The 26,596-nt window shown below is 39.1% G+C and overlaps 2 protein-coding genes across 15 annotated transcripts in view; both read right to left on the reverse strand.

The window, feature by feature from the left end:
* SNRPE (small nuclear ribonucleoprotein polypeptide E) overlaps nt 1–8,496 on the reverse strand; it is a 61,712-nt gene extending 53,216 nt beyond the window's left edge. The window contains exons 1-6 of one of the 4 annotated variants that reach the window (XR_010941331.1): nt 8,269–8,452; nt 7,745–7,771; nt 6,638–6,700; nt 5,610–5,688; nt 3,179–3,285; nt 152–355 (exon numbers count right to left, since the gene is read on the reverse strand). Coding sequence is in view for 2 of the 4 variants with exons in the window: in XM_067729347.1 (XP_067585448.1) it covers nt 3,230–3,285; nt 5,610–5,688; nt 6,638–6,700; nt 7,745–7,771; nt 8,269–8,322 (279 nt within the window). In the remaining 2 variants the exon portion in view is untranslated. Of the gene's footprint in view, nt 1–151; nt 356–3,049; nt 3,286–5,609; nt 5,689–6,637; nt 6,701–7,744; nt 7,772–8,268 lie in introns of those variants that run through there. The other 3 variants (XR_010941332.1, XM_067729347.1, XM_067729348.1) reach the window with 3 other exon arrangements.
* Nucleotides 8,497–16,423: 7,927 nt separating this feature from the next.
* ZC3H11A (zinc finger CCCH-type containing 11A) overlaps nt 16,424–26,596 on the reverse strand; it is a 39,141-nt gene continuing 28,968 nt past the window's right edge. For 8 of the 11 annotated variants that reach the window (XM_067729357.1, XM_067729351.1, XM_067729353.1 and 5 more), the window contains 7 exons: nt 26,238–26,306; nt 20,235–20,741; nt 19,646–19,725; nt 18,448–18,763; nt 17,673–17,839; nt 17,248–17,315; nt 16,424–16,830 (listed from right to left, as the gene is read on the reverse strand). In XM_067729357.1, the coding sequence (XP_067585458.1) occupies nt 16,572–16,830; nt 17,248–17,315; nt 17,673–17,839; nt 18,448–18,763; nt 19,646–19,725; nt 20,235–20,741; nt 26,238–26,306 (1,466 nt within the window). In that variant the 3' untranslated portion in view covers nt 16,424–16,571. The remainder of the gene's footprint in view (nt 16,831–17,247; nt 17,316–17,672; nt 17,840–18,447; nt 18,764–19,645; nt 19,726–20,234; nt 20,742–26,237; nt 26,307–26,596) is intronic. The other 3 variants (XM_067729360.1, XM_067729358.1, XM_067729359.1) reach the window with 3 other exon arrangements.

The raw sequence follows: 26,596 nt of genomic DNA on the forward strand, positions 1-26,596 counted from the left end.
TGACACATTCTACAACATGGATGAAATTTGAGGACATTATGCTAAGTGAAGTAAGTCAGTCACAAAAAGACAAATATTGTATGATTCCACTTATATGAGGTGCCTAATCAAACTCAGAAACAAAAAATCAAATCCAAGGGCTGAAGGGAGGGATGGTTAAGTTGTTGTTTAATAGGTACAGTTTGTTTTTTGCAAGATAAAAAAGTTCTAAATATTGGTTGCATAACAATGTGAATATACTTAACACTACTGAGCTGTACACTTTAAAATGGTGAAGATAGGGACTTCCCTGGCGGTCCAGTGTTAAGGACTCCACGCTTCCATTTCAGGGGGCAGAGGTTCCCTGGTTGGGGAACTGAGATCCCGCAAGACGTGAAGCACAGCCAAAAAAAATAAAATAAATAAACAAGATGGTTAAGATAGTAAATATTATGTGTATTTTACCAAAATTTTACCTAAAAGAAATTTTAAAGTAATACCAAAATGAGAATCAAACCAAGCTATACATATCTGTAAAGAGTTCAGAAAGCACCTAACTGTTAACAGTGGTTATTTATGGAGAACACTGATAGGAAAAGAAGGAACTTCTGTTTTCTGCTCTGTATATTTCTGTATAGTTTACATTTGATCATAAACATGTATTAAGTTAATGCTTTTAATATTTAAAAATTCCACTGGATATAACTTTTAAATTAAAATTAAATTCTAAGTAGTAACAGACTTAAGTTCTCATGTCACCTTAAGTTTTACCAAGCATCCCCTCAAAAAAGCATGCCACGAGTATGTGGTTATGATCAGTTCTAATACAAATAATTAATTAGGGAAAAGATCCTGTGTCATCCAGTTAACATGAGATGGTGCTATTAGGTTTTCCCCAGAAAATGCCCGTGACACTTCCTGGCTAATAATGCCTTAATCCAAATTAGACAGAGATCCACTCTCTAGTCTTTAAATTGACAAATGTGATACAATAATATTTGGTGCCTGCATATACAAAATTCTAGCATTTTCAAACTATTCTTATCCTTCTTTCTCCCTACTTACTACTTACAGAACACCAGGCCCAAATCAGTACTTACTTTTTCAGAGGCTGATTCTCCTCCCACCCCTCACTTCAATAATGTTACAAGAGAGTTCGTGGGTGGTTAGCAAGACCCCCTTCGGAAACCAACAGCCATTCCAGAAAAATAACCGCTCACATACCAAGGGCTGCCAACAAGAGCAGCTTCCCAGCAGCATGTTTTAATAACCTTAATGAAGCAGACAGCAACTCCCTCTGTAATACAAATTCTGGTTGGAAGAAAAGATCTCCAGATTGTGGAAAAGTACAACTTAAAAAGTAAACACCACAGGCTCCAGTACAGCAGGAAAGCAAGCAGAGATTTCTAAATACAGAGCTCAATTTTAAGAGTTCACTGTACCTTATTTCTCACTATCACCACTTGCTCTGTCAAAAATAGACCTTTCCATGTCTTGATCCATTCAGGATAAGCCACAGCAGGCACAGCTTTGCTTACATAGGGCAGCCAGGTCAGAAAGGCCATACAGGGAACTGGAAAAAGCAGCCAGCAGGTTTTCTTAGGGATTATACTGCTCCAGTTTTTATCCTGCTTCCCAGCTATTTTGGTGCCAAGAAAGCTGCAGGGAGGTCTTTGCTCTGCTCTCAAAAAGCTTTTCACCAGAAAGGCTGAAGCAGTCTCAGGACTGCAACCCCCTCTGCTGCCCAATGTTTTCTTTGCATGCTGTAGCAGGTTCAATTGAATTTCAAACTCAAATATGTTAAAAGAGCTAAAGCAGCCCTTTATTTCAAAATATGACCAAAAAGGCACAAGTTCAAATGGAGTGGAACAGCTAGAATGCCAAGTTCTAAGCTAGACTGATTTCTACACTTACCGACAAATCTCCTCTGTCTCATGAAGTGATTCTTTTACTCAGTTTAAAGAAAAGTTCTGGGCTTCCCTGGTGGTGCAGTGGTTGAGTCCGCCTGCCGATGCAGGGGACACGGGTTCGTGCCCCGGTCCGGGAAGATCCCACATGCCGCGGAGCAGCTGTGCCCATGAGCCATGGCCGCTGAGCCTGCGCATCTGGAGCCTGTGCTCCGCAACAGGAGAGGCCACAACAGTGAGAGGCCCGCGTACAGCAAAAAAAAAAAAAAAAAAAAAAGGAAAGTTCTGTATCTCCCTCATAGGCACTTGGAAAAGCAGGAACTGGACTTTTTGATTCTTCCTTACCTACCCTTAATAATACTGCCCATTACCAGAATTTAAGGTAGGCCTTATTCATCTTTCAAGATTCAACTTAAATAACACTTAGCATGTGGTATTAAAGCTACGTTTATCAGCCTGTTTCACTGTATATATTCAACTAATAGCAGATGCTCTATAACCATTTAACAGAATTCTAACTAGAACAACCTTGAGATATTGGGGCAAGAGAGAACTGACCACATAATTTAATTAGGAAATAAGCAATTACTGGAGGAGGAACCAAAATTCTTGGAGATAAGAATAGGAGAGGTGTTTCCCCAACTAACATACTATTGTTCTGCCTAACAACAACTTACCAGTGTTGCCTGTGGGTCTTTTTCAGGTTACCAATCTCACAGTCTCCCTCCAGTTAACTCTTAACAGAGCTCCTTTTTAACAAACTTTCATTCTTTGCCTATATCCAAATACTTCTCACATTCTGATCTTAGTGATAAAAGAATTCACAAAGGCCTTACACAATAACTCTAAGAAAGTGCTAAGCAAAAACTGAGCTACTATAATGTCCCCAACCTATTGTGGTTAGAAACCCTTGTGTCCCAGCATTCAGAATTAGAACTGATGATATTGGCACCATAATCTTTACTTTTGTGAACACTCCCCTTCTCCACCACCCAGTATCAGAAGATTACATGTCAGGCAGAATTCCTACTCTTTGCCTTAAGAATCTACAGATCCCAGTTCTGTGAAAAGCAAATGCCCAGGACAAGTGCCATCTTCAGAAAACCTTAAAATAAATACTAACAGCTAATGGTGCCATTGTGTAAAAACTCTCTACAACTGGATAAAAGAAAACAATGTAAATATTTTAATAAAAACAATCCCACAGCATTTATTGTCATCTGGTAATAACATAAAGGTGAGCAAAACAATATGAATAAATGCTTTAAAACTACACTTCTAACAAAGCACACCTAAAAAAACTGTATTGCCTTCTCAACAATTTCTCACTTCATTGATCATTTCTAGTTGGAGACACTTTGGAGCAGAGTAATGTTATCTCCTTTTAGCATGATCCGACCTGCAACACAAAATTAAAAAAAAAAAAAAAGCTATTAATAGCCACTCAGACTACTTTGTAACCACCTTTTAGCCTCAGAATTTCATATCATTCTTGAGTGATTTTGAAAATGCTTTCTCTCTTGAGAAGGTATGTGACATTTTCCAATATTCATATATTGAAAGGTTGTGCATATCAGACCATGAGCACTTTTCCAACAATAACATAATGAAGGTAGAGAAATGTTACTTTACAAAAAGTAGTTTCTGTAGACTAAGTCAACTACCCCAACATTTCCTAATGCTCCGAGTTTGTAGAAGTTGAGAAATTGTTTTTTTTAGGAAATGCAGCATATTTACTATAATCCCTTTCTTACAGTTTTTTTTTTAAACATCTTTATTGGAGTATAATTGCTTTAAAATGGTGTGTTAGTTTCTGCTTTATAACAAAGTGAATCAGTTATACATATACATATGTTCCCATATCTCTTCTACAATTCTTAATATAATAGATTTCATCCTGTGGTACACAAATTTGTTTAAGTTTTACCTAACATTTTCTAAACTTATTTGAGCAGAGAATACTTTTTTCCTGAGAAATATCTATAAATATCTTCAGGAACACTGGTGTTCAGTAAAACAGTTTGAGAAATGCTAATCAACACCAATAGCAATTAAATTGTTTCACTTTCCCAGGCTTCTACAACAGGTAATATTAATCTGTTCTACAGGGTGGATATTACCATGGGAAATCAACATTTTGCAAATAATTTATAAATAACATCAATAAGGTTAGCTTGGCATTCCTGGCAAGACATGTTTAAATTCGAAAAATCCAGGCTTTCACAAAAATAGCCTAAGCAGGAAAAAGCAAAGCAAAACATTATACCACTCCTTAGAATCTACTTTCCACAGAGCTAGTATAGGCTCAAGAGAATCCTCAAGGACTGGAAGAAAGAGGCCCCTGAAACCCACCACTGATAAAAATACTAGTGAGCTCTGAAGTGGGGCATTAAACAATTAAAGACAAAATGTCTAAATAAACCTCAAGTTAATGGAGTTTTAACAGAAATGATTCAGTAGGTCTTGATGAAGCCATGAATCCTAAAGAACGTGGGTTAATAAACTGCCTTCACTGTTCAAATATTTTAAAATTTCTACTACGTGGCATGCACTGAGTTAGGCACTGAGCATATTAGGGAGCAAAAAAGACAGGACTCATGCACTAATGGAGCATGTGGTCCAGTGGCAGAGACATTAATAATCCCAGTAATGAATATTTTACTACAAACTCAGCACAGCACACCCTCCATCAATCCCCACCCCAAGCAAAACCAAACCAAACCCTGGCAGGAAGTGACATTTGGTCTGAGTCCCAAGAAACAGGTAACAGCATATACAAAGATTTATGATGGGACAAATGTACAGATTCCAAGAATTGAAAGAAGTGTGGGTGAAGCTCAGAATATGAAGTGCAAAGTGATACAAAATGAGCAGAGGGAGGTAAGGCCAGATCATGAAGGACCCTGAAGGATACATTAAAGATTTCCTTATCCTATGAGCAGTAAGAAGCCATTGAAGGCTTTCTAGCAAAGAGATAACAAGTTCAGATTGGTGTTTTAAATAAAAGATGACAGGAGCCTGCAGAGTAAACTGGAGGGAGCTGAGGTAGTTGCAGAGAAATTTATTAGCAAACTGAATAGAACTGGTGCCATTCAGCATGGCAGGGAACACTAAAACTGCTCTAAACAGTGTGTGAGGGGTTGGAACTGAGTTTGATTTCTGATATGCTAACTTTGAGGAGCCTTTGAGACATCCAAGTAGAAATGTTGAATAGGCTCATCAGAGAGGTCTAGAGCTACAAATGTAAATTTGGAAGTCAACATATAAATGTAATTTAAGGTGCAGTCTTGAGTGCCTAGGAAAATAATACTGAGTGACAGAAGGACGTAGAACCAAGACTTGAGCAACTCAAACAGTTAATGGCTGGGTCCTAAAGAATGAATATATAAAAGTCTGAAAAAGGAACAACTAGTAATGAAGAGCAAAAACCTGACTATAGTACCACAAAGCCAAATGTTGCTTAGAGCGTAACAAAATGAGGACCATTCGATTTAACACCATTAGTCTTTGGTAACCTTTGTGAGAGCTCTCTGAGTGGAGAGACAAAAGCAAAAACGGAGTGGGGTAAAGAATAAGTGGCAAAGGATGATTTCAAGAGTATATTTCTCTCCCAAATAATAACTTCTCAAATGCAAACTAAATTTAAACGTGAAATGAGTTGCAATTCAATTCTGTAAGTGAATAAAAATTTCTACAATTCTTTAAGGCCGTCTATAGTCTTACCCAGTTGTTTTCTTGACTTTGTTTTAGAATGAATTTCTTCTGCATCATCTAATACGAGGTTCATATACTCATCAAAACCCTAGAAAAATAAGCCAATTGACTGTCATCTTCACATAAGATCATATCCAAACCATTCTAAATGAAAATGGCTATATATAGAGATGCTAACTTCAGAAACTCACCTCTCCACTGATCTTTTAGCTGAAACACCACCTCCCCGTCCTAAGCCTTGTTTTTTTTTTTTTTTTTTTTTTTTTTTGGCCATGCTGCACGGCTTGCAGGATCTCAATTCCCCGACCAGGGACTGAACCCGGGCCATGGCAGTGAAAGCTCAGAACCCTAACCATTAGGCCACCAGGAAACTCCCTAAGCCTCTTTTTAAATAAAGGAAGATGGAATGTACTTCACATTACTTCTGGAACCTTTGGGACTTAAGATTTCATTAACTATGCCAAAGAGCCATTTCCCTTATCTTTTATAACGTGCTCAATATAGTGTGTGTACATATATGAATTAACTCTTCCCATGTTCCCCACAAGACACTACCACCACCAACCACTGTGCTTGTTTTCTAACTAGTAAACAGGGAAGGGGAGATTATTGATAGAATCTACACTGTCTAAAAGAAATACCAGAGTCGTAGCATAACACTTCCATCCATATCTTCCTTTTTAAAAACATTATTTAGGCTATTCTGCCATCGTGGACATCTTATTTAACTAACCCCACCCAGTTCTATTCAGGTATCACCTAACCCAGAACTAACACTCCATTAATCCCATCTCCCCGGCCCCATTTTATTTCTTTTGACCCCTCCTTTAAGGACTAATACTGTTGTTTAAATAATTTTCCCTCTCTTTTATGAATTACATAATCCCTATCAAGCAGAACAATGAGACAACGACAGTGGGTCCTGAAGAACTTTCCGTGGGTTGGGTCTTTGACTTTTTGTATATTGCTCTGCTATCTTTTGGTAAGTCTTTTTCTATAAACAAACTGCTCTGAGATAAAGTATCTTGGGTACTCACAATGATACAGCCCTCTATCCGCATATTCACTTGCTCATAAAGCCACACCTGAATCCGAGATCTCTGAAATAATCAACAAAAATAGAAATGTTAAGAAATAAGTAAATAAAATCCAACCACTTTGGTCAAACAACAGACAACCATGGCTCCTAAAAAAACCTTAACAAATAAAAGCCAAGACTAGTTACTTATCAAGAAACATTCTCACTTAATAAATGCTATATTGGAACTAAGTTAATAATTTTCCTGTGAACTTAGAACTCAATCATATTTCCACTGCTTCTAGTCTCTATACATTTAAAGTGAAAATTTGTGACAGGATAGCATTTAAAAGGGCTTCTTTCTTATCTCCTATAGCAAAATCCAGCTCCAAGACAGTTTTCTCTAGGTACTCAGTTCTCCATGTCTCACACCTAATAACCAGGAGGGGGACTCTCAATTCCTGTGATTAAAAATTACAAGAGCTTGAAATTAATCTGTTTTTCAATTGTGTTGTCACACACTAAAGTTTGTCAGAACAACAGGAGCCACATTTTCTTTCAGAGATAACTTAAATACTCCGCCTTGTCAAGTCAAATTTTGAGTTGCTAAAACTCCCCTCAAAGGAAAGAAGGCTGCCACTAAATCCTCTGAACCTATCCTTCCTGTCTTCCTTTTTTTGGGTCTTTTCTATAAATATGTGTCCCCCACCCCGCAAAGTGCTAAACACACCACTTTATGACCTAGTTTAAAGCCGACTGAATTTTTCTTCCAGTGTCTCATCCTAAAGGGAAGGGGGAAAGGTTCCAATGTTCTGGCCATACCCACTGCAACAAAAGTACCCAATTACCACTGTCATGTCAACCAATAATTACTTTTTGAAATTAGTAATTTTGGTCTTGTAAAGTAATTACGACACAATTCTTTGCATGCTTGGAGTTGGCATGGTTACACACCATTTTAACACATTAGAGCTTTCCCAGCACTCCTTCCCCTCAAATACCCTCACAATCTCCAGTTTCATCTACATTTAACTCTAGAACAATGATCAGACAGGATGAAACAGCCAAATAAATTCACCTTTAACTTAAAAAGTAATTATGAAACAGTTAACAACAAACAACTTACATTTTGCAAGTATCTGAAGATGAGATTCTGCAGCAGTAGTTAAGGAAAAAATACACGCATAGCATAGACTCTGCTTCCTGGAACTGGTCAACCCTACCCCCATCTCACTTTTCTGAACGCGACGTCTGTGCCTATGCAAAATGCCCAACTAGGCACCCATTTGGGGCTCCCTAAACACTGTAAACGAATCCCCTCCCACTCTCATTCTCCTGGAGTTTCTTCGGCGCCGACATCTTCCTCAGGCACGAGACCGGTAACTCCCGCTTTCACTGAGTACTTAACTAAGGTTGTCTTCCAACAGCTCACCCCCGCCATTCTTGCATTTCCCACCGCAGGGGTCTGCCAAGCCCACCTCCCACCTGTAATTGCTTCTTCAACTACCCGCGCTTTCTCCCAGTCTCGGCCGCCCCAGGGGCTCATGGGATGAGGGGCCGGACTCCGCTCCCTCTGGCCTGCTCCGTCTGCTCCTTCGCCCCCCATTTCCTGACCCGAACCTCCTCCTTCTCACATCCCGAGTAGGATACGATTGGCTGCACCATCACCTTCTGCACCTTCTGGCCCTGGCCTCGGTACGCCATGGTGGAAGCTCACAAAGACCACACTATCCCGCACACTACCTCAAAAAGCAACTTCCGGAATAAAGAGCCGGAAGCGGAAGTGCATGGTGCTCGCGGGGCGACCTGGGAGGCTCCTGGGAAATACCTCTCTAGCCACGGGCTCCGCTTATCTCGGTGCTTTGTAGCAACTGCGGCGACTGCATTTTGGAACGTGGGTTAGTCCTACAGCGCCATCTGAAGGGAGGCTGGAGGTGGAGCCTAGCGGCTTCGGTTGTGCCTCGGCTGCCGGGAGGCGGTGCACAGCGCTTGGCCATCGCGACTTCGTTTTCTGAGTCGGCTTTAAGAGCCAGATCGTCCCCTTGCGTACCTCTGTCTGTGAAATAGGTTGGTTTAGTGCTTTTTCTAAGGCCTGTTTCCCTGGAATTTAGGCTTGATAGCAGCGTTGTGGTGGACAGGGTAGGGCCGCAAGAAGCCCAAACTCAGGGCTCCCACAGCTGACACTTTCGGCCACAGACAATCCGAATTCACTAGCCAGATGCTCTGGTTTGCTCCAGTAACCGATTCAACTCTCATCAACTTTGTGAGGAGTTAATTGTAAGGTGGCAACAGAAGATCTATGTAGCATGAAAACCCTGAAGTCTGATTTCTGGCTTCAAATCTGGCACTGTTATAGTGTGTGACCAAGAATAAGTTATTCAGCCTTGGACTTCACTGGTGGCGCAGTGGTTGAGAATCCGCCTGCCAATGCAGGGGACACGGGTTCGAGCCCTGGCCCGGGAAGATCCCACATCCTGCGGAACAACTAAGCCCGTGTGCCACAACTACTGAGCCTGCGCTCTAGAGCCTGCAAGCCACAACTACTGAGTCTGCGTGCTGCAACTACTGAAGCCCGCGAGCCTAGAGCCCCGGCTCTGCAACAGGAGAAGCCACCGCAGTGAGAAGCCCGCGCACCGCAATGGAGAGCAGCCCCTGCTCGCCACAACCAGAGAAAGCCCACGTACGGCAATGAAGACCCAATGCAGCCAAAAATAAAATAAATACATAAATTTATTTTAAAAAAAGTTATTCAGCCTTGCCATGTCTTGGCTTAGTTGTTACCAAAGTGGAGATAACAATGTTCCTTCGGGGGCTTCCCTGGTGGCGCAGGGGTTTAAGACTCCGGGCTCCCAATGCAGGGGGCGCGGCTTTGATCCCTGGTCAGGGAACTAGATCCCACATGCATGCCGCAACTAAGAGTTCGCATGCCACAACTAAGGAGCCCGCTGGCCACAGCTAAGACCTGGCACAACCAAAAAAGAAAGTTCTTTCCTCATGGAGTTAAAGATTCAATGAAGTAGTAGTATACATGTGTACACATTAAGGTCTCAATGTTTGACCTTTTCTTTTCCTGGGTAACACAGCTGGAAGGGGAGGAGTTGGAATTTGTTAGGGTATGTTGTGGGCTGGCAGAAATTTCATTTAATTGGAATACCCATTTTATAGACAAGGAAACTGAAGCTCAGAGTTGAAGGGGCTCGTCAAAGGGGACACCACGTAGGGCAAGTAGCAAAATCCTAACTTGTTTAACTGAGGTTGTTACCAAACGAAACTTAGGTCCACTCAGCGGAGGAGCAGTAAAGCCAAGCGGTTGACGCTGGTTTGTGATGAAGGAAAGTACAGTGTTTATTGTGAGGCCAAGCGAGGGGAACAGGCAGCTCACGTTCAAAAGACCCGAACTCCCCAGTGGCTTTTAGGAAAGGATTTTTAAAGACAAAGTAAGGGAGAGGCTTGCAGGTACATGATCAGCTCATGCACAATTCTCTGGGTGTTGAGGTAACCACGTGAGGTCACAGGGGTCAGCATTATCAATCCTCAGGCTCCAGGTGGTCTGGAGGCTAGGTATTTATGGTCAAGATGCAGTTAGCTTCTTAGTTGTTTTGGTATCTGAAAAACAACTCAAGGATATGGCTCAGGATATTATCTATAGCCCTTGACTTTGTTTTATGGCTAAACTATCATGATTTTGTCTTGTTTGACTCTTTTCCTTTGTTTCTGCATTTTCTCACTTCTCTGATTAAATTTACTCTTAGAAACTCAGGGAAGTCCTAGGAGGTTAAAGCTTTTCTATAAACAAGAGGCAGGAGATACAAGGGGGTCTGTCCCCTGGAAGGCCTTGCAGGGTCCTGCTCAGTTTCAAGGCCTTCTGTTTAATGAGGATAATATTAATGGCAACCTCATAAAAATGTGAGATCAAAGGATATGAAAGTGATTTTTTAAAAAGGGCTAGATGGGACTTCCCTTGTGGCACAGTGGATAAGACTCCATGCTCCCAATGCTGGGGGCCTGGGTTCAAACCCTGGTCAGGGAACTAGATCCCACATGCATGCTGCAACTAAGAGGTCACATACTGCAAATAAGGAACTGGAGAGCCACAACTCAGGAGTCTGCCTGCCACAACTAAGACCCAGTACAACCAAATAAATAAAAATAAAAAAAGAGAGAGCTAGAAAACACACGGAATAATTATTTCTTTTTAATCAGCCCCCCCCAAAACCAAATAGAGGGTCATGATGTGCGTGGAGTAAAGTTGAGATTTGCTGAATTTGAAGACAGTGTGACTAGAACACACCAGTATACCTAGCCCATCTCATATGTAGAGATACTTAGCTACTTGTTTTTGCATTTTCCTGTTTCTGAAGTCATGATTTCTAAACTTTTAAGGATTGATCTCTATAACCAATCATTTGACTGATTATACAACTCAAATCTTTGATCCATCTAGAATTTATCCCAGTATATCCTAGAACTGATACAATTTTAAAATTTTCTAGGTGGCTACCCAGTTGTCCATCACTATTACAAAAAAATAATCCTTTGTTCCTCATTCAATTTTAAATTCCACTTTTATGATATACCAAGTGTATGTGTGTGTGTAGGTATGTGTTTTTATGTATAGCATTTATATTTTGTTCAGTTGATATTAGTGTCTATTTATAGACTAGTATCACTATCACTATCACTATCACTAGTTTCTTGCATATCAACCAGGAGCCTCAAAACTTGCTGAATGAAGCATGACAAAGAATGGGGTTGGGAAGAGACAGGGGCAGCCTAACAAAGATCAACAGCCCTTGAAATGGGCAGCAAGTATTTATTGAATGCTTTCTGTTATTTTCCGAAGTGTGCCCCCCCAAATTCATGTGTTGAAGGTCTAAACCCCCAGTACCTCTAGAATGTGACTATTTGGAAATAGGCCCTTAAAGAGGAAATTAAGGTTAAATGAGGTCATATGGGTGGGCCCTAATCCAAGGTGACTAGTGTCCTTCTACCGAGAGATTAAAATACAGACATGTGCCAGACTTGTACTAGGTGCTGAGAATATATAGGTTAGTAAGAATCTCTATCTCAAGGAGTTTATACTCTGCTGATGGAGAGGTAAACAATTTCAAAACAATGAGGGTAAACAAAGAGTATATGTCTAGTAGACAGGCACCAGAGCCCAGTTTGGGGAGAGGGAGAACAGGGTATTGGGAGAGGTAACCTGTAAGTCATGGAGTGTGTAGGAATCAGCCAATGAAAAGAGGAGAAAAGAGACCTTTAAATAGAGGACAGCATTAACAAAGGCAAACAGCTAGAGACAGATTGGTGTATAAGCGAAGTCGACTGTCAGTAATTTTGCTAGTGTAGAGCATGAAGGGTGAGTGATGGAAGAGGCTGGTACAATATGCTATTCTAAGGGACTTTAATTTTGGAGGGAAGGGGAAGGCACAGGAGGATTTCATGAAACACAGTGACTCAGATTCACATTTAAAATAGATCCTTCTTTCTTTGTAAAAGACCAGTTTATTCCTTAGCCAAGAACAGCTGACAGCAAACTGAGCAAGAATGAGACAAGACAGACTCTGAGAATACCAACAGGATTGTCAGAGGTCACTAAAAACAAACCTTACCTGCTCAATTTGGCTTTGTTTGCAGCTCAAATCATCTCCTTTGCTAAGCTACACAAAACTCCAGATCTAACACCTCAAGGAAAACTTCCCTGATCAGTCTTGAACTCATTGATTTCTCACTCATCCCCTTTATAGACAGCATCATCCACTTATTACTTGTACCCATTTCACTCTTGTTACTTTATCCTTAAAAGTATTTCAAAGGCAGGAGTTTACCTTAATCTATCCCTAGTGGCCAGCAGTGTTTAATGATGGTTAGAATTCATAATGTTCTAATTTGAGCCTCTTCAAGGGAAGGCAGTCCAAAACACTTTGCGGCAGTAACGTATTTCACATTTCCTTACAGCTTTTCTAAACTTGACTACCTTCCTTGACCTCTCAACCTAAATAAGTGACCTCACTAATCAAATACACCTACCAGGGAAGGGTTCCTTCTTATTTAGCTTCTCCTTCCCCTTGAAATTTCTCCTCCTCCTTTGAGTGTTCTTGATGCATCCAATGTCCTATTTCAGTCATTTGTCTATTCAACAAACAGCAGTCTTTTTTTTTTTTTTTTTGGCCGCGCCATGCAGGATCTTAGTTCCCCAGCCAGGGATTGAACCCACGCCCCATACAGTGGAAGCGCGGAATCTTAACCACTGAATCGCCTGGGAAGTCCCACAGTAGTCTTTTACTTAATCATTTTTCCTCCTCTGCATTCTTCAGTCTGAATATCGGGTGTTTACACCCTTAACTCAGTAGGCTATTGCTTTACTCCTATCTGAACACAGATCAGTCACAGAATCTAAAGACCAAAAAGCCCAGGAACAGGCATTACCAAGTTTTAATCCACTGTTGCTCGTCACGATTGACTCAGACTGCAACACTTTCCCAATTAAATCCAACCAAACTTTACTAATAGGCCCACTCAGTAAATTTTATGACTCCTATTTTTTAAAATATAAAATTTTAATTGCTGTTCTTATTTATGGCCATTGTTTATACTGTCAATTTTATTGTACAATGTTAAGAAAATGGTTGGGGCTTTCCTGGTGGCGCGGTGGTTGGGAGTCTGCCTGCTAATGCAGGGGACGCGGGTTCGAGCCCTGGTCTGGGAGGATCCCATATGCCGCGGAGTAACTAGGCCCGTGAGCCACAATTGCTGAGCCTGCGCGTCTGGAGCCTGTGCTCCGCAACAAGAGAGGCCGTGATAGTGAGAGGCCCGCGCACCGCGATGAAGAGTGGCCCCCGCTTGCCACAACTAGAGAAAGCCCTCGCACAGAAACGAAGACCCAACACAGCAAAAATAATTAAAAACAAAAGTACCAATGCCACCGTGGATGTGAGGATTAAATTAGTCAATGCTTAAAAAAAAAAAAAAAGAAAAGAAAATGGTCAAGTATTTTGTGTTGATGCCTCTAACATTTTGCAATTCATATAAATTAGTTTGGAGAATAAATTATTAATGCAGTTAGATGTGTAGGTTGTGGAAACTTCCACAGACTTACTGAGTAGCTTTCAAACACCAGATTTAAGAAAAAAAGAGTTCTTGAAAGGTTCAACGAATCAAACCCAACTGCACATAAAAATATACTTTCTTACTGTTATATCTGAACACACTGATTCTGACACTCCAGTGGAGATAAAAAGCAGTAATCTTCCAAGGCAGTGTAGGATTTAGTGTCAAAATGGATATGTGAATTAAGAGGCACATAATAAGTACTCAATATATGTTAGCTACTTTAGAGTGGTGTTACATAGCAACTGGAGACTACACAGTTCCTGTTGGTTCCTGACAAATTCAAAGCAAATATTTTAAAGAACTGCAGAAATATTCTGCAAAATGAAGCCACAATTTTAGAAAAGGATCATAGAACTTTGATCAATATAGAGAACAAGCTTTATTTCTGAAACTGTAATTAAACATCGACCAAAGATTGGTTGAGATGAAAACAAACTATGTTCTGGTCGTATGTGAGAGGATCCACTGGAACTTGAGGTTAAGGCCAGAACTTTAAGGATCATTTATTGAGACAAATACATGAGCTGCAAATTATCTTGAAAGTTCTGGCTATGCTATGACCAAGTTCTACAACATTTGGGCCCTTTTCCTGTTAAAACTGAAAACCATCATCACTCAAAACTGAACACACAATCGGTTCTGCTTTCTGTGAAAAGCTGACTCAACTTTTTGGGGACTACTTTTAGACTATTTGGGAAAATCTATACTCTCTGGTAAATTATAAAATTTATATGTATTCCCATAACAAAAAACTGGACTTTCCTGAAGTAAAAATTTTATATGCCTTCATGCTTGAAAATTCTAAATTGTTGGAACCATCTAAGATCACTTCTAAACCCTCTCTCCTTTAAAAAAATTAATGACATTACTCGAGTTACAATGCTAATGGCTAAGTATCAGTGTCAGAAAAAATCCTCACATATAATAGTATTTATTCTTACCTAAAGCAAATGCAACTAAAACTGAGCATACTTGTGGAGAAGTCTGGCAGTATATCTTTGTAAAAGGTTTCTAAAGACCAATAGTATCTGTGAAACTGGGCCTCTATTGAGGCAGATCCCAGGCTGAAGTGATGTACGACTACTTAACTCATAACATCAAGACTTTCCTACACCAGCTTTATTTAAAACACAAATAAAGTATTTCTCTTTCTGTAATGGCAAATGGTTCAAATAATGCTGAAAATGAATCATTGACTAATACAGGGCTTTAAATATGAAACAAAATTTTTAAAAAAGCAAAAGAATAAAGGTTATATACAAAAGGGACCTGGAATCTACAAGCCGATTCCAAAAATGAAATGAGTAGAAAATTTGCGGTGAAACCAGAACATTCCACCCTTGCTTTGGAGAAGGGCTATTAGATAACATTCAGTCAGCTGAAGATGGATTGGTAGAGAAGTGTCTGTACATAAATTTCAAGTCAGTTTTGCTTGTGTAGAATCATCCAGATCTTCCCAAAACTGAATGGGCAATCCTGTGGCTTTCTTCCTTTTCCATATTCCCAAAAACGCTACATGAAGTTCAACTCTTGATGAGCCGCTTACAACAGCAGTTCCTTAGGAGCCAACATGACAGGTGGGTCAGATTTCCCTATGAGAAACAAAACCAGCCACCTATAGCAAAATATCAAAATGGGCAGGTCCTTTCCTCTTCCTTCTGATTATGCACAGTATGTCTCCTTTCAAGACTATTATTCCCATCATACTTGTTCCTTCACAGTCTAAACCTTGAGGTGATATGAAGGAGACCAACATCAAGAAAAGAAAATTCAATTCGGAAATGAAGAAAACTGGAAGGTATACAATACACCCCCAGAGCATCTTGATAATCCCTGCTACTGTACAATTCAGCATACTGCTACAGTCCATAGATAAATAATGGCAGCTTGAATGAGTTCATTTCCGCCCCCCTCAGGTGTTTAAAGGGCACCAAATAAATACTGGGCAAGAGGAGTTTGCTAGGAGAATTAGAAATTAAAAGTTAACCAATTTTTATCCCTGTGATAATTCAATGCTAGTAAGGTGGCAAGTACTGAAGAAGAGAAGGGACAACTTTCTTACTAAAAAATAAATTCCTGTAATCATTATGTCACCATCTCTTATTAAGAATCCAAGGAATCCCAGAAATAGAAAATTAGTTTCAGAGGACCCCTGAGGCACTTTAAAGCCTTAAAAACTTACAGTAATAATAAATCAGCTATTGCTCTTCAGAGGCTTACAGAGCAGTAGAAGCATGAAAATCACATCCAAAAAGTTATGTCCAGATTACAGGTTTCCTGAGCTGCTCAGCTGTCTCTAGAGGCTTAGTTGAATTTTCCAAATACCTTTAAAAAGACATACAATTTAACACAGACTGAGTGGATTTTTTTGTTTAGTGGTGGCATGAAATTTGGTCCTTAATGGTAGCAGCTGTCTTCATCCTTTTCAAACTCAGGTAACAGTAGGTACATTAGGATAATACATAAAAGAAATAATACAACAAAGGGGAAAAAAGTCAAAACTGACAAACACCTCAAGGAGTCACTAAGTTTTCTTGTACCCTTTCACTTAGGTCTCCCGCTCAGTCTTTTTGTGGAGAGAGGGGTAAGACAGAACTTTTTTCTCAAAGATGCTAAACAATGGCATCAAATGGACAAAACGACTACCAAGGGACTTTAAAAATCTGACCCCAAGGAATCCAGAACACACATGGATAATTCAGAGGTATATTTCTTATTTGGGGAAAATTCTAGACTAAAGAAATGATCATTTTGGATAAATGTTATAATAGATGAAACTAAGTCCAGTTTTTGGTGAGTCTTTTTTTTGTGTTTTTGTTTTAAATGTTCTACTACAACCTTCAGCTATCAATCATTTCTGATAGCTCAAGCAGAAGGTCATCTTCATCCTTCCCAGGATCCAAGTCAATCTCAGCTTCTAATTTGCCTCCTGAAATCTCCCATATTAATTTCTCAAAATCATCCTCCATAGACAGTAGCGGCTTTCCTGTTGAGGCAGAGCTGAGTCGGCGAGTTTTTGTGGCCACCTGGGATGAGGAAGGGCCAGATACTTCTGGTGGGGAAGGATCTGAAGAGGACTGGGTTGGAGGCAGCACAAAACTGTAAGAAAAAAAAAACCCGAAGGATTATTAGATAATTGCCCTTCATCAATGGTTGGCTGGACCACCCAGTCTCAGGTACACAAAGAATTTTAGCAAAGAGTTGTTTCTGAAGACACACATAAACAAAGAATTGTTTTACTGATTTGGGATAAAGCATTTTCATCCTTTAAAGGAGAATCCAGACAGGTGTTTAAAAACTGCTTTCAATAATACAGGCAAAATATAAACAACAGCACCAAAAGAGAACAGCAACCTTGAATATCATGTTTTCCTGCAATTAATATGAAGTTTAGCAGATTTATTTAGATGTGGCTAAACTGTAAATTTTTCAAATTATTTAGCAGTGTTATTCTCTAGAGAGCATAAACAATAATAGCGGCCTAAACTTTGGTTAAAAAGAATTGCAAGGTATTACCTGTCTCTAGGTTTTTCTGTCTCAGGCACAGTGACTGATTTGTCTTCAGAGAGAAGTGGGACAACAGCCTACAAAAGTGAGAGTAAGGTAATTCAGTGGGAGAGTCAGGCTTTTAAATTTGAGCAGATTCATTTTCTCTGCTGCCTTCTTAGAACCATTCTTTAAGCCTGGGAATCCAAGAATAAACCCAAAGACTGAGGGTACAAATAAGCAAAATATCTTAATTAGGTTAAAAAAAAAAATTCACCCTGCCACTGCAAATGTTTAAGCTGTAAACATAATATACAGTAACAACCTAAACAACTAAAATGCTTAGGAACTGACAAACTATTAGACATAATACAGAGGGAGCTAACAGAGAATTCATCTTGCCCACTTTCCTACCACACAGACTAAAGCACCACTGAGGTGGATTTCCTTCTTACCACAGCTGCTTTTTTGACTGGGCTTTTCTGCAGGACACTGCTGGAGGTGAGTGGTTTCACAGATGCAATGACAGCAGAGTGGGGCTCCACTGCCCTGCGTTTTTGGGCCACTTTGTGTGATGAGACAACTTTAGCCACAGATGGCTTCACATTCATTTTAGGTTTAGCTACAAGACAGAAAACATCTGATTAAAAGCTAGAATAATCCCCTTTTTACATGGAGAATAACTCAGAATATCAAAATTCCTTCTCAGCAATTAGGAACAGCACAAGTAAGTAAAAAAACGAACCAACTAACCAAAAAAGAAAACCAGACTGAAAATTATCCACCAGCAATCTGCACTACACTTGGCCGTAATATATACACACACACGTGTATATATACACATGTATCTACATACATGTGTGTGCATGTACATATATGTATACACACACACACTCTCCCCTCTCCTCTCTCTCTCAAACAATTCCTTTCAGTGCCTCTTGAATTTGCTACTGCTCTTTGCTTCCCTGGTGTTTTTCTCCTTCAAAACCAGAGGGAAAAGGCACCATGGAAAGTTTTAGACAAAGCCTTATAAACAGCAATTTTAAATTGTGAAAAAGGAACTCATCTAGTCTTCCTGTCTTTTTAAATAGAATTTTCAGAAATATTACTACCCACCTGTGTGATCAGTATACAAAGGCAAATGAAATTCAACCCAATTATTGCCAGGCAGTCACTGAAACTTGGTAATTTTGAAATTCTAAAGCAAAATGCACTAGAAAAAACATTCACCTTTACCCCTTTTTTCCAAGGTCTGTGTTGCACCTTTCACATTCAGTTTTGAGTGCCCAATCCCTGAGGTTTCCACCTCTGTCTTCTGGGATATCTTTGAATGAGGCCGTTTAGTCAGGAGCCGTGTGATGTCTGGCACGGTAGCGAGCACTGGTTTCTCTGCTAACTGGGTGTTGCAAGTGTCTAAATCTCCCCGAAGGCGTGCCAAAACTGATTTTTGCTTCTCCGACAGTTTCTGCACATGCTTTTCTCTCACTGTCTCACATCTCTTGACTTGAATTTTAGTGACGTCAACTGCTGTGGTCTCATCTGAAGTCTATGGATAAATTTAAACGACAGAATTAAAATCTAGTACCTCCAACAATCTGTATGATGATAATTATTGTTTATAAGTTACCAAGCTAACATCTAAGTCAAGCAAAGTTTCACATGATCTAGAACACAAGAGCTTTTGCCTTTTATATGATATTAAATAGAAAGATCAAGATAAAAGATGTGTGGAACAATAAAAACCCAAATTCTATAAGCTAGACTATCAGGACCGTAAGTCTAACACAAATGGTTTCTAATCAGACACATTAGTATGTACAAAGACATTCATTATCTTAACTGGGTAAAACAAAATCCAGTCCAGAAACAGACTATATTTGTGTAATAGAACACTACGTGGCCGGTAAAAGCAATTGTCTTAAAGAATTATTAATATGGTAAAGTCAAAGCAGGCTGCAAAATGATACACTGTAGAGTTCTCGCCTATGTTCTAAATATGAGTTAAACATTAAACAAGTTCACGTACATACATATACAAAGAAAAGGCCTGAAAGAAATGCATCAAAAAAACTAAGGGTAGTGACATCTGGAATGTGGAATTATAGGGTTTCTCATTCTTTTTAAAAAATAAAAATTCATGAGTTTTATAAATGAGTAGCATTACTCTCAAAGGCAAGGGAAAACTTAGTTTAAAAAATATGAATGGCCAATTAAAAACAACTTTAAAAGGGCAGAAAACACCAATATACACAGAAGTACAGAAAACTCTCATAGAAAATTATAAGCATAGTGAAAGACTGTTTACCTGAATATATCAGTGAAGTGTTAAATAGAAAACTTATAAACTAAAACTAAAAAGCACATATACCATTCATCTAGCCTTTGCTTGCCATGGACAAAATTATAAAATGATTCTAAATAAACTCACCTCTTTAGCCTCTGTTCTAGTAACACTGCTCTGAGAAGCAACAACACTTTCTTCTTTAAGTTTCCTCTCTTCTTTTATACCTAGATTCACATTAAACACATCACTAGTAATTTTATTCGTGCTGCAACCTTGTAACAGATGAAGTTAAACAAAACTTTTCTTAATAAAAGTAATGATAAGATAGGACAAATAAAAATTGTGGACAAAATCTACTTAGTCCTCAAACAGATTCAAAATGCACATTAAAATATCAAGGTCTATATACAGCTGTTGTAAAGAGCGAGCTTTAACAACTTTTTTGGGGGGTGGGGTGGGGGTGGGTGTTGGCACGCCTCACAGCTTGTGGGATCTTAGTTCCCCAATCAGGGATCGAACCCATACCCCCTGCAGTGGAAGCACAGATTCCTAACCACTGGACTGCCAGCTTAACTTCTTTCAGTGCCCAGCTTAACTTCTTTTAATCCAGTGGTTTTCAAAGTTATCTGAGTAAAGAAAAGTTCTCACAGAATTCCTATGAATATCCTGTAGAATACCGCCCTTTGAAATATGATCTGGGGAAGTGGTACTACAGACCAAGTTCTTTTGTTACCTGTTCTTTTAGTGATCTGGAGAAGCCGTCTTGCCCCTGGGGTGGCCTCAGGCTGAGGCTGGGAGCTGGTTCTGCTCTCAGAACTCTGCTGCACCCTCAGAGCCTTCTCCAGTTTAATTTCCTCCAGCGTCTTGATATGCACTTCCTGCATAGACTTCGCTCTACCTGCAGGTTCCTCTGACTGTCCTCTGCTGGCTACTACAGGTGGCAAAACCACTGTTTTTTTAATTTCATTATCAGTCTTTAGCTTGATGCTGGTTACGTCCTTTTTGCTTTTTTGTCTCTCTGCTTCCTGCTGCCGGTGTTTCTTTTCAGCCAAGACCTCAGAGAACGTTTTGATTCGGACAGTGGAGGAGGTTCTTGTTCCTGTTGTAGAATCATCAACTTTTGAAGGTCCTTCTGTCTTGAGTTTAGTTTGCAATTCTCCACGTTTTTGACTGGCTCTTTCGAGAAGAATTTCTTCTAATGTCTTCACGTGGATCTCACCAACTTTAGTAACTCTCTCTGCTTTCATGGGGGAAAAACAAATCACTGTACTTGGATTTCATCTCTTAATGACTTACGATCTCTCTATTCTTGGATCAGGACAGAGTCCAATAGAGTGGTATCACTTAGGCAAGCAATTAAAATGGTCAAAAGCACATTAGTTTCAATCTCAATTTTAGATAGTGGCCCTCAAGGAAAACTCTCAGGAGGCAAAAATTAGTGATTTGGATTGCTATTCAGAAGCTTATTCTTGAGGATCCTGAAAGCCATTTACTAGTTAGAGAAGCTTGTCATTATAAATCTTATCAATAAAAATAAATTCTTCCATTCGTGCACAGATATAAACACATGCTAGACAGTATGCTAGAAATATAATGGCAAGCAAAATGCAAACTCTGCCCACATGTATTGATAGTTCGCAGTCTAACGGACCAATAATTAAACAACAACAAAGTATGGTAATGATAACAGCTTTGATAAAGGAGGTAAAGTTGACCCTTAAACAATGTAGGGGTTGGGATGGAGTACTGGGGCACCAACCCCTATGCAGTTGAAAACCCACATATGTGACTTTACAACTGGGCTCCGTATCCATGGTTCTACATCTGCAGATTCAACCAACCAACCATGGAACATGTAGTACTGTAGTACATACTTATTGAAAACAAATCCACGTATAAGTGGACCCACACAGCTCAAACCCATGTTGTTCAAGGGTCAATTGTATAATGCTATGTAGGAGCATACAGCAAGAACACCAACCTTTTTCTACAGATTGGTTAAGGGAAGCTTTTCAGAGTAATATTTAAGTGACATTGAAAGGATGAAAAGGAAGTAGAACATGTGACAAGACAGAAGAAAAATGAGAAAGGCCCAGAGACTGGCATGCCACTGAAGAGCTATTTTTAATGATACATTAATCATTCTATATTTGTTTAAACTAAAGAGAAAATTTCACACTTGGCACATATGCCTGTCCTCATTACTGAAGGGCCTAAAGAAAGAAATAATGAAGCGATGTGAGAAAAATAAGAACAATTTGGAGATTATACACACACATATTTAATCACCAACACCTTTTAAAGAAAGATCAAAACAAAAAATATCCTTTTACAACCTTAAACATATCACTTCTGTCTCACCTTCTGAATCTTTGAATATGCTGTCCCTTCTATATGGAATATTCCCTACTGGTCTCATTTCTCCTGCTGCTTAGTTAGTTTAAAGTGAGTTCAGCTTAGAACCTGACACCCTCCAGCAGTCTAGTTTGTTTCTCTGATCACAGCACTGATCACACAGTACGGGGTAACTCCTTGTAATTCCAACCATACTAGATACTTCATGAGAACAGTGACTATGTTTAATTATTTTAGTACAGTACCTGTTACAGAGGAAGTACTCACTGATTTTCTTAGGTTTTTTAAATAAAAATTCTTCCATTTCAAGATGGTAGTCTGATCTCAAAACCACTTTAAGAAAGTATGTGAATGGTCAGTGGTTAAGAATCCGGCTGCCAATGCAGGAGACACGAGTTCAATCCCCGGTCCAGGAAGATCCCACATGCCACGGAGCAACTAAGCAGGTGCACCACAACTACTGAGCTTGTGCTCTAGAGCCCGTGAGCCACAACTACTTAGCCCTCGTGCCACAACTACTGAAGCCCGCGTGCCTAGAGCCCACGCTCCACAACAAGAGAAGCCACCACAACGAGAAGCCCACACAACACAACGAAGAGTAGCCCCCACTCATCGCAAACTAGAAAAACCCTGCGTGCAGCAACGGAGACCCAATGCAGCCAAAAATAAATAAATAATACATGTATTAAAAAAAAAAAAGGATGTGAATGGTGACACAGAGACCCTGTTTCCCTACACTACAAAATTTCATCAAAACAATAGAGAAGACATTAAAAGAATAAATCCACAATAGCAATGGAAAACAAGGATGCTACTGGCAGAACATAAATCTTGAGGAAATTGAGACAGAAAGATGTCTGAAATTACAGAAACAGAAAAAGAATAGATAAAACCATAGGAGTGAGATCTGTTCTTCAAAAAACAGGCAAAGAAAACTGCCAAACTAGTATGAAAATTAACAGTGGTAGAAATTAAGGATGGTTTACAACAGAACAGCTGGATCAATCAAGACCTTCTCCTGAGAACTGCTCCCTAAAAAGAGGAGAATCTGTCAGGGAAGGGAGCACATTATGAGGATGTTGGGGCTGAAAAGAAGTAGAGCATGAAAATTTCAGGCTTTCACAAATACCAAGCAGAAAGACGAGAGGTGAGGGAGAAAAGTAAAAAGCAAAGCTAGAAAATGAAATTAGTTGCACTCTGAAAGTAAAGAAAGGCTTTCTTACCATAGCAATCATATGAGCCCTCAGCCTTGCAGCCTACAACCAACATAGGCTGCCATTTAGTGCACCCTCTCTACTTAGGCAAACAGACCTCCCAGCCAGGAGAGAGGACCACTTGGGAAAAAGATCCTTAGAATCACAGGCCCAGTGATTCTAGGTTGTAAGAAACCTCGGCCCAGTACTTACAACTATGAAAAAGCAACATTAAAAATGAACCAAAATGAAGAGAAGCAATGAGGAAGACAAAATAACATACAAACCCATTAAAAAAAAAAAGATTCAAATTAGAAACCCCAATCAATGAAACAGAATAAAGAGCCCAGAAATAAACCCACATGCCTACGGTCAATTAATCTTAGACAAAGGAAGCAAGAATATACAATGGAGAAAACACAGTCTCTTCAGCAAGTGGTGGTGGGAAAGCTAGACAGCAGCATGTAAAATCAATGAAGTTAGAACACACCCTCACACCACCATGTACAAAAATAAACTCAAAATGGCTTAAAGACTTAAATATAAGACATGACACCATAAAACTTAGAAGAGAACATAGGCAAAACATTCTCTGACATAAATCGTACCAATGTTTTCTTAAGTCAGTCTCCCAAGGCAATAGAAATTAAAGCAAACAAAAACAAAACAACCAAATGGGACCTAATCAAACTTACAAGCTTTCGTATAGCAAAGGAAACCATAAACAAAACGAAAAGACAACCTACAGACAGGGAGAAAAATATCTGCCAATGATGCGACCAACAAGGGCTTAATTTCCAAAATATACGGACAGCTCATACAACTCAACAAAAAAAAAAAAAAAAAAACCCTATTGAAAAATGGGCAGAAAACCTAAATAGACATTTTTCCAAAGACATACAGATGGCCAACAGGCACATGAAAAGATGCTCAACATCACTAGTTACTAGAGAAATGCAAATCAAAACTACAATGAGGCACACTGGTCAGAATGGCCATCATCAAAAAGCCTACAAACAACAAATGCTGGAGAGGGTGTGGAGAAAAAGGAACTCTCCTACACTGCTGGTGGGAATGTAAACTGGTGTAGCACTATGGAAAACAGTATGGAGGTTCCTCAAAAAACTAAAAATAGAATTTCTATATGATCGTGCAATCCCACTCCTGGGCGTATATCCAGAGAAAAATATAATTTGAAAAAATACATGCACCCCGATATTCACTGCAGCACTACTTACAATAGTCAAGACATGGAAGCAACCTAAATGTCCACTGACAGATGAATGGGTAAAGAAGATGTGGTACATATATACAACGGAATACTACTCAGCCATAAAAAAGAATGAAATAATGCCATTTCCAGCAACATGGATGGAACTAGAGATTATCATACTAAGTGAAGTAAGCAGAAAGAGAAAGACAAATACCATATACTATCACTTACATGTGGAATCTAAAATATGACACAAATGAACTTATCTATGAAACAGAAATAGACTCACAGACATAGAGAATAGACTTGTGGTTGCCAAGGGCGGGGGGTGGAGGAGGGATGGATTAGAAGTTTGGGATTAGGAGATGCAAACTATTACATATAGAATGTATAAACAACAAAGTCCTACTTATAGCACAGGGAACTATATTCACTATCCTGTGATAAACCATAATGGAAAAAATACGAAAAAGAATATGTATATATGTATAAATGAATCACTCTGCTATACAGCAGAAATTAATGTAACATTGTAAACCAACTATATACTTCAACAAAATAAATTTTTAAAAATAAAAAATAAATTACTTTTTAAAAAAGAAAGAAGCCCCAGAACTGCCTGAAATCAGGCTGTACAAAAGGAGAAATCAGAGAACTAAAAAAAGTTCTTGGAAAATAAAAAACCAAGTGACAAAATAAATCCAACCTAATTAAAAAAAAAAAAAAAAAAGACAAGGCTAGTAGAATATCAGCCATCTAGAACAGGGTCAGCAAACTATATAGTCCATGGGCCAAATATGGCCATGGTCTAAATTTTATAAATAAAGCTTTACTGGAACACAGCCATACTCATCCATTTACATACTGCAAATGGCTGCTTTCACACTACAGTGGCAGAGTTGAGTAGTTGCAACAAGAGATTGTGAACCTCAAAGTCTAAAACATTTACCATCTGATCCTTCATAGAAAAAGTGTGTCAATTCCTAATCTAGAAAATATAACCAAGCAAAAGTCATAGAAAGTGAGGCAAAAAAACAAAGGAATGGAAAGTATGAAGGCAAGGTTAAGATACATGGAGCGTATGTCCAAAAGTTCCAACATCTAATAACAATTCCATAAAGAGAAAACAAAAAGAAGGGTGGGGAGGACATGCTCAAAGAAATCAGAGGAATATTTTCTACAACTAAAAAAGTTAGTTAAAAAAAAAAAAAAAGTTAGTTAAGTCCTTAAATTCAAAGGACCCACTAAACACTGAGCATAATGAACAAAAAGATCCATGTTTAGATCTATCATAGTGAAGTCCCAGCCTAGTAGGAAGAAATAAGAGGAAATCCTCAAAGTTTCTGAAGAGTAAATTCAGGTTGTTTACAAAAGAATGTTTGACATCAGATTCCCTTTTTATGATACTTATCCTTATCTAAAGATAAGGATAGGATGAAAAAGGAAAAGCACAGGTTAACACCATTCATACATATAGATATTAAAAAACTGGAAATCATCTCACATGTGGACATTTTCCCTAAGGAATATGTTTCTATAATAAGAAAATAAATTTCATTCCCCACCCCCCCAAAAAAAAGATTCATATGTTGCCCTAAGACAAAAGCACTTGTATATACTTTCATAACCTTTCTTCGTTCAATACAAGGAGATAAGTTTCCCATATCATTATTGTTCAGAACATGACTTTTCATGACAGCAATTATTTTAGTACATAACTATCTTAATTCCTTTTTGTTAGATATTTAGATTATTTCTAATTTCTGGTTATTAATGCTATCATAAACAATCATTTTGCCACCTTTAACTACAAAAAGAGAACTCATTCCAGTGAGAAAACTATTACTTAAAAAGCAAACCCACAAAAAACAGAAAACGTAAGCCCCAACATAACTCAAAAGGTAAACTGGAGAAAAACCAAAGATTTTAACAGCAAGGAAAAAAATATCAGGAGCTGGCATTAGAGTTTACCTACCTGCTGCCTCCTCATTGTTTAGACCAGCTGACAAGCCTAATCGCTCCTTCAGAGACTTGGAAACTTGAACTGTTTAAAAAAAAAAAAAAAAGTTGGGGACTTCCCTGGTGGTGCAGTGGTTAAGAATCTGCCTGCCAATGCAGGAGACACGGGTTCAAGCCCTGCTCCGGGAAGATCCCACATGCTGCAGAGCAACTAAGCCCATGTGCCACAACTACTGAGCCTGTGCTCTAGAGCCCATGAGCTACAACTACTGAAGACCATGCACCTAGAGCCCACAGCAATCAATCAATCAATCAATCAATCAATCAACAAACACTGTCTTAAAAAAAAAAAGTTGAACAGAGACTTTCTATAGG

Source organism: Pseudorca crassidens, chromosome 2 (assembly GCF_039906515.1).
Source record: "Pseudorca crassidens isolate mPseCra1 chromosome 2, mPseCra1.hap1, whole genome shotgun sequence".
Lineage (NCBI taxonomy): Eukaryota > Metazoa > Chordata > Mammalia > Artiodactyla > Delphinidae > Pseudorca > Pseudorca crassidens.